At 42.4% G+C, this 7,072-nt stretch overlaps 1 protein-coding gene across 2 annotated transcripts; it reads left to right on the top strand.

Annotated features, from left to right (window-relative positions):
- The first annotated feature begins 700 nt into the window (after positions 1 to 700).
- On the top strand, positions 701 to 3,543 carry fignl1 (fidgetin-like 1). 2 transcript variants are annotated; one of them, XM_072575612.1, is made up of 2 exons: positions 701 to 762; positions 1,259 to 3,543. In XM_072575612.1, exon 2 carries the CDS (start codon positions 1,269 to 1,271, stop codon positions 3,414 to 3,416), a length of 2,148 nt encoding a protein of 715 aa, XP_072431713.1. In that variant the 5' UTR covers positions 701 to 762; positions 1,259 to 1,268; the 3' UTR covers positions 3,417 to 3,543. The 2 variants fall into 2 exon arrangements, with proteins under 2 accessions (XP_072431713.1, XP_072431712.1); XM_072575611.1 differs by lacking the exon at positions 701 to 762 and adding an exon at positions 784 to 940.
- Positions 3,544 to 7,072: the final 3,529 nt, after the last annotated feature.

The following is a 7,072-nucleotide window of genomic DNA, read 5'->3' as shown; positions in this document are numbered from 1 at the left end:
AAGGTGATAGGTCAGGGAGGAGAGGGTGGAGTGGATAGGTGGAAAAGGAGATAGGCAGGTAGGACAAGTCCGGACAAGTCAAGGAGACAGTGCTGAGCTGGAAGTTTAGAACTAGGGTGAGGTGGGGGAAGGGGAAATGAGGAAACTGTTGAAGTCCACATTGATGCCCTGGGGTTGAAGTGTTCCGAGGCGGAAGATGAGGCGTTCTTCCTCCAGGCGTCTGGTGGTGAGGGAGTGGCGGTGAAGGAGGCCCAGGACCTCCATGTCCTTGGCAGAGTGGGAGGGGGAGTTGAAATGTTGGGCCACGGGATGGTGTGGTTGATTAGTGCGGGTGTCCCGGAGATGTTCCCTAAAGCGCTCTGCTAGGAGGCACCCAGTCTCCCCAATGTAGAGGAGACCGCATTGGGAGCAACGGATACAATAAATGATATTAGTGGATGTGCAGGTAAAACTTTGATGGATGTGGAAGGCTCCTTTAGGGCCTTGGATAGAGGTGAGGCTTTTTGCTGCTCTTTGGATGCTGCCTGAACTGCTGTGCTCTTCCAGCACCACTAATCCAGAATTTCATTTGTTATCACCCACCAACCTGGAGTACGCCAAGTCTGAGCTCCAGCATTCACTCGGGTTTGAGCCTCGAGGGGGCGCTGAGTGCGCTGGCCGCTGGCGGCTGGCGGCTCCCATCTTTCCTCTCACTCAACCATCTTTAGCAGCGGCGCGGGATTCGAGCCGTGGGGAGCGTCCGGATCTGAGCCGGAGAAAAAGGTCAGGGGTCAGCGTGACGGTTCGAGAGGGCTGGGTCAAAGGTCACAGTGGGGGGTACGGGGTGGCAGCCCGCATTTGATAGGAGAGGGCTCCCGCAATGGCTCCAAGGTTATAGTGAGGCGGGGGATTGATGGCCAGCCGCCGTGTGTGACTCCCTTCCCCCGTGGTGCGGACTGAGGTAAAAGCCTCTTCTTTCTCACTCTCTCTGTTTGCCACGGGGTTTAAACACACAAACTGGCTCAAGGGGGGGGGGGAAAAAACTTCAGTCGGTGAACAAAATCAGTAAACCTTTGGAAACATTGCCAAGATAATCTTGTTGCTGGTTTGGATTAAGTCATTTCATGCGCCAGTGGCATAGGCTGAGCAGTTTAAAGCCAAAGTGTTTGCCCGTGGTTAATAGAGCTTTTGTTCAAGAAAGTTTGTTGAAGAAAAATACAGTGCAATTAATTAGTGCCAAATCAAAGCCATTTTTACTTCTGTCTTCTTTTTTGCTTAGGTTCAATAGAATGCAGCCTGCTGATGAGGTACACCTCAGCGAATGGCAGAAACATTATTTTAATATAACTTCCAATGATTGCACACCCGGACAGAAGGCTGATGCTTACCGTGGACAAATTTTACAGTTGCAGTATGCATGGGCAAACTCTGATATCAGTTGGGACTGCACTGCCAACTCGTTCGGGAGATGCACTGAAAAATATGCAGCCATTATTGACTCGGACAATGCAAAGATTGGGCTGAATAATTATGCCGGCAGTATTCTCAGTTTGTCAAGATGCCAAAAGAATGAAAGCAAGCAGTGGCAGTCGTCGTTAACCGAAAACAATATTTTCAAGTTAACAAGTGTGCAGGAGATGTTTAAATCTAGTAAAATAGCTCGGGATTTGCTGGTACCCGCTTCTGATGCTTCAGTAGTAGTCGGTAAAACCAATAGTGTGGCAAATTTAGACGGTCATAAAATAGAAACTTCACCCACTGATACAAAAGACTCAGTTCCTAAAATTAAAAGTGTAATCTTGTGCTCTGATGTACCTTCAAGAAATGTTAATGAAAATTATCCTTCAGACAAGTACTCCGCAAGTGCCTTTACATGTCCGAAAATGGTGCAAGATCTCTTGGCTGCTCAGTCAGTGACTGATGACACTAGTGCTTTAAAGTCTACAGGTACAGTTTCATCAACAATTTTAAAAAATCTCAATGGTGACCCTTTATTTGGATTGGGCACAGAGGCATATTGTACTATGCCTCAGACAGGAACGGTATCTGGACAGTGTACGCCTCTTAATGGCAATTTGGCCCCTGACGCACCAGGTAGCACATCTAAGAGAAAGTCTTCCCAGATATCTAGAGATGGTGATTCACATACTGACATGATGTATGGCCATTTTCAAAATCGAAACTGGGCTAATTATAAGCAAAAGAATTTTGATAATATGACCAGAAATACAAAATCTGAAGATAGTAGCACTGCTGCTGTTGATGAAGGTTTCATAACTTGTTTTAAAACGGCAAAGGAGCAACTACATGTTGTTCAACAGAAAAAGTTTGGAAATCGGTCTCAATCTCAGCGACTACCAGTAACAACATTGTACAATAGTTCAAAGAAGTCTTTAGGCACAGTCAGGTCACGTGGCTTATTTGGCAAACTCATTTCTCCAGTATCAAAACAGGATAATGGAGATGAAAATGGTGGACTGTGTTCAGTGCCTCAAGAGAACAATTCTTCAGAAGCCTCCCTACTTGTGGATGAGCGTTTGAAGAACCTTGAGCCAAAAATGATTCAACTTATTATGAGTGAGATCATGGACCATGGCCCCCCAGTGAACTGGGATGATATAGCTGGGCTGGAGTTTGCTAAAACAACAATTAAGGAGATAGTGGTTTGGCCAATGCTTAGACCTGATATTTTTACTGGTCTCCGTGGTCCACCCAAAGGAATTCTTTTATTTGGCCCGCCTGGAACAGGTAAAACTCTAATTGGTAAATGCATTGCATGCCAGTCAGGGGCAACATTTTTCAGCATCAGTGCTTCATCACTAACTTCCAAGTGGGTTGGAGAAGGTGAAAAAATGGTACGCGCGATGTTTGCTGTAGCTCGCTGCCACCAGCCTGCAGTCATCTTCATTGATGAAATTGATTCTCTGTTATCTCAAAGAGTTGATGGTGAACATGATTCTTCGAGAAGAATAAAAACTGAGTTCTTGGTGCAGTTAGATGGTGCGGCTACTTCAGCAGATGATCGCATTCTTGTGGTGGGAGCCACAAACCGACCCCAAGAAATAGATGAAGCAGCTCGTCGACGTCTGGTCAAAAGACTGTACATCCCTTTACCAGAAATGTCAGCAAGGAGGCAGATAGTAATGAAGTTAATGTCTCATGAAAACTGTTCACTAAATCCAGAGGAATTAGAGTTGATAATTGAACAATCTGAAGGTTATTCAGGAGCTGACATGACTCAGCTTTGTCGTGAGGCAGCTTTGGGGCCAATCCGCAGTATTCAGATAGCAGACATTTCCACTATCACACCTGACCAAGTACGGCCTATTGCATTCATTGACTTTAAAAACGCATTGGTAAATGTGCGACCAAGTGTGTCTCTGAAAGACCTTGAACTGTATGAAGAATGGAATAAAACGTTTGGTTGTGGCAGATGACTGTGGAAAATTTGCATCGAAATTTAAGAACATAAAGGTTAACATCTATCAGAATTTTACAAAGTTACCTTTTTGATGTTGGATGTTTGTTCTTTCAAGCAAGTGTAGTAAAGATATCTTACAAAAATGTTTTCAGGAAAGTAATTATATTTAATTCAGTTTAAATCGCTTTGTTCTATATTGACAGCACATTGTCAAAATTCAGGCTGCGGAAATCTTTACCTCTGTCAGATAATGTCATTCAAACCAGCCCCCTTTTTATGTTTAAGCTTGAACTTTATGACTGGATTTCCTAGTTGGTGATTTTTTTTCTCCTAAACACTGGCAGAGAGACAATTGTTCATCTGCTACACACTGTTTTGACCTTTGTTCACTAATGTTTAGTTGAACACGTGAAATTACCATACAATGTACACAAATTCATAATGGCCATCCAGACAAATGTAACTGATAATTTATTTCTATTTTTGGATTACAGGACAGCTACATTTACAAAAATGGAGAAGAATATGAAATATATACATTAGGTAGACCTCTTTAGCAAGGATAGCACAAATGCCAATGAACAATTGAAACTTTTAAAATTATTCTAAAGCTAAATGAAAACACTAATCCCTGGTGTCAAAAGAAGAACATAAAACAAAAATAATTGATATGCTGGTGATGTGTAAGAACCAATAGGATTTGAACTAAAATGCTTTATGGATTAAATGAAAATAAATGCCACGAAAATAGGGATAGATCTCTTAAGTTTCCCTTGCGCATCCAAACATGCATTAAAGCAGCTGGAGGATTAATTGGAAGATGATTTTGGATAATTGTTACTGACAGCTTTACAAGCTATGTTGGTTGTTAAAAAGATAATGACAAGATAGAACTATGAAAGGACACTGTAGAGTAAATTGGTGGATTCCCAAAAAAAGCCCGTGATTTTAACTGGTTACTTTGCGTCCACCTATATTCTAGTAGCTGATGTTTGGCTGCCATTGATATAATATGTTGTTAGTGCTAAACACAATGAAAATAGATAAATTCTGGGATAGAATAAGGGATCTGATCTAATAGTATGAATAGATCTTTCAGCATTCACCACTGTGATAACAGAGAGTTCAAAGTTCTGAAGAAAAGACATTGGACTCAATGTTAACTGTTTGTTTCTCCATAGATGTTTCCAGACCAGCTGTCTTACTCTAATATTATGGCTTCCGGTCCTGTATTCTCCCACAAGAGAAAACAATCTATTCTGTCAGGCCTCTAAAAAACCTTATGTTTCAATAAGGTCACCTGCCATTCATCTAGACTCTAATGGCTACAAGCCCAAACTACTCAATATGTCCTCATAAGAAAATTCCTCCATGCCCAGGATAAACCCAGTGAAATGTCTCTCAATTGTCTCCAGTGCCACTATATAATTCCTTAAATAAAGGGACCAAAACTATTCACTGTGTCATGTATGGTATAACTAGTGCTTTATATGTAGCAGCACTTTCCTATTTTATGCCTTATTCTATTTGAAATAAAGGCCGACATTCTTTACCTTCCCAACTATCTGCTGAACAAGTTAACCTAACATTTTTGTGATTTGTGCTTGTCCTTGTCTTACAATTAAAACTAAAGTGAACTCCGAATCTTACGGAGCTTCCATTTAGCATTGATAAGTGGCTTTTGCTTGTGCTGCATCAGAAGCAAAGACATCTTTCACTAAATGCCACTTTAGAACTGGATCATATTTGTAGAAGTTGGTTGCTTTTCAAATTTCACAGCTCCATGACTTAAAAATGTATTGTTCATTTGCTGTTCCTCTGTAAAAATCATCAAATTCCTTTTCTGACACTACAAAATCTCTACCTACACCACAGGGGACTGCAACAATTCAAGCAGGTGGTTCAACATTAATGTCTCCCAATTACACAATGAGCAATAATGCTGGCTTTGTTTGTAGTGCCAAGCCAAAAAGAAATTAAAAATCTGCTAATTGATTTGACGGCAAATTGCACATTAGATGAGATGGAGCCAAGAGCGTACCAAGTTGGTACCAAACTTCATACTGCTTGACATAGCTAATCAGCTTTCTGCCAAGCATTTCAATACACCAGGTATTTAACTGTGCAAGATCATCACCAATTTTCCATAAGCTTCTTCAACAAAATCTAATCGAAATCTACAGCAAAACTTATGCACAACATCACCTGGTATCATAATTGTTCCTACCCTTGCTGCAGCCACGTTGTCTTGTGTCCCATGACCTACGATATGCTACCTGTATATGAGCTGCTGGGTGTGAGTTTCCAAGCAAGTCACAATATTTCTGCATCACTGTTTTCCTGCTTTTCTATCTCTGATGTTTCCACCACTTCTTAGCCATGTTGCTGTATTTGAGTATGTGGAAATCAAGTGCCACAAAAGTTGGTTTGTGCAGAGAAGGAGGAAACCAAGAAGTGAATGCTTACATCATAAGTAGCTTTTAAATCAGAAGAGATTATAGGATGATGGCAAGTAAGATATGAGAAGGTGGACTAGGTAGAGGGATACTGTCATTTTCAACCATGTAAGTCCCACTAATGGCTATGTGATTACTTTAGATTTAGATTACTTACAGTGTGGAAACAGGCCCTTCGGCCCAACAAGTCCACACCGCCCCGCCAAAGCGCAACCCACCCATACCCCTACATCTACCCCTTACCTAACACTACGGGCAATTTAGCATGCCAATTCACCTGGCCTGCACATCTTTGGACTGTGGGAGGAAACCAGAGCACCCGGAGGAAACCCACGCAGACACGGGGTGAACGTGCAAACTCCACACAGTCAGTCGCCTGAGGCGGGAATTGAACCCGGGTCTCTGGCGCTGTGAGGCAGCAGTGCTAACCACTGTGCCGCCCACAAAGATTAGATTAGATTGCTTACAGTGTGGAAGCAGGCCCTTCGGCCCAACAAGTCCACACCGACCTGCCGAAGCGCAACCCACCCATTCCCCAACATTTACCCCTTTACCTAACACTACAGGCAATTTAGCATGGTCAATTCACCTGACCTGCACATCTTTGGACTGTGGGAGGAAACCCACGCAGACACAGGGAGAATGTGCAAACTCCACACAGAGAATCGCCTGAGGCGGGAATTGAACCCGGGTCTCTGGTGCTGTGAGGCAACAGTGCTAACCACTGTCACCGTGCCACCCATAAATGTGCTCGGCCACAATTATTTTAATGATGGCAACCACTGTCTCTTCCACTAGGAAATGGAGTTGAAGCTATGCCTACTGCCCACCATTTAGATGCTACTAACACTGGCTATACACAATGTCCTGTATGAGTTAGGGAATACTGTTTGTATAGAGTAGTTGTCATTCAATAACAATGCAAACAGATTGATATGGGTTTGTGACACTGTGGTTCTAAGTATATGAAGGTGATTTGTGACTTATAAACTTGTGACTTCAATTTTCTATCACCTTTAGGACACAGCTGCAAGATGGGTCTGTGACAAATGCTGAAGGAAACAATAAAGGGGAAAAACCTAATTGCTTTCATCCTCATAAATCTACTTGTTGCAGATGTGTCCATCTGTGACAGTATTGGCAGGGACGATCACTGTACAGTCCTTGAAATGATACACTCCATTGTTTTGTGTGACATTACTAATATTGATAGAAC

This window comes from Chiloscyllium punctatum, chromosome 8, assembly GCF_047496795.1.
Source record: "Chiloscyllium punctatum isolate Juve2018m chromosome 8, sChiPun1.3, whole genome shotgun sequence".
In the NCBI taxonomy this organism is placed as follows: Eukaryota; Metazoa; Chordata; class Chondrichthyes; order Orectolobiformes; family Hemiscylliidae; genus Chiloscyllium; species Chiloscyllium punctatum.
The sequence above is the reverse complement of the archived record's forward strand: the minus strand, read 5'-3'. Positions and strand labels throughout refer to the sequence as shown.

Bases quoted from the DNA above. Each gene is read 5' to 3' on its own strand.
- fignl1 (XM_072575612.1), top strand. From the start codon at position 1,269: ATGCAGCCTGCTGATGAGGTACACCTCAGCGAATGGCAGAAACATTAT.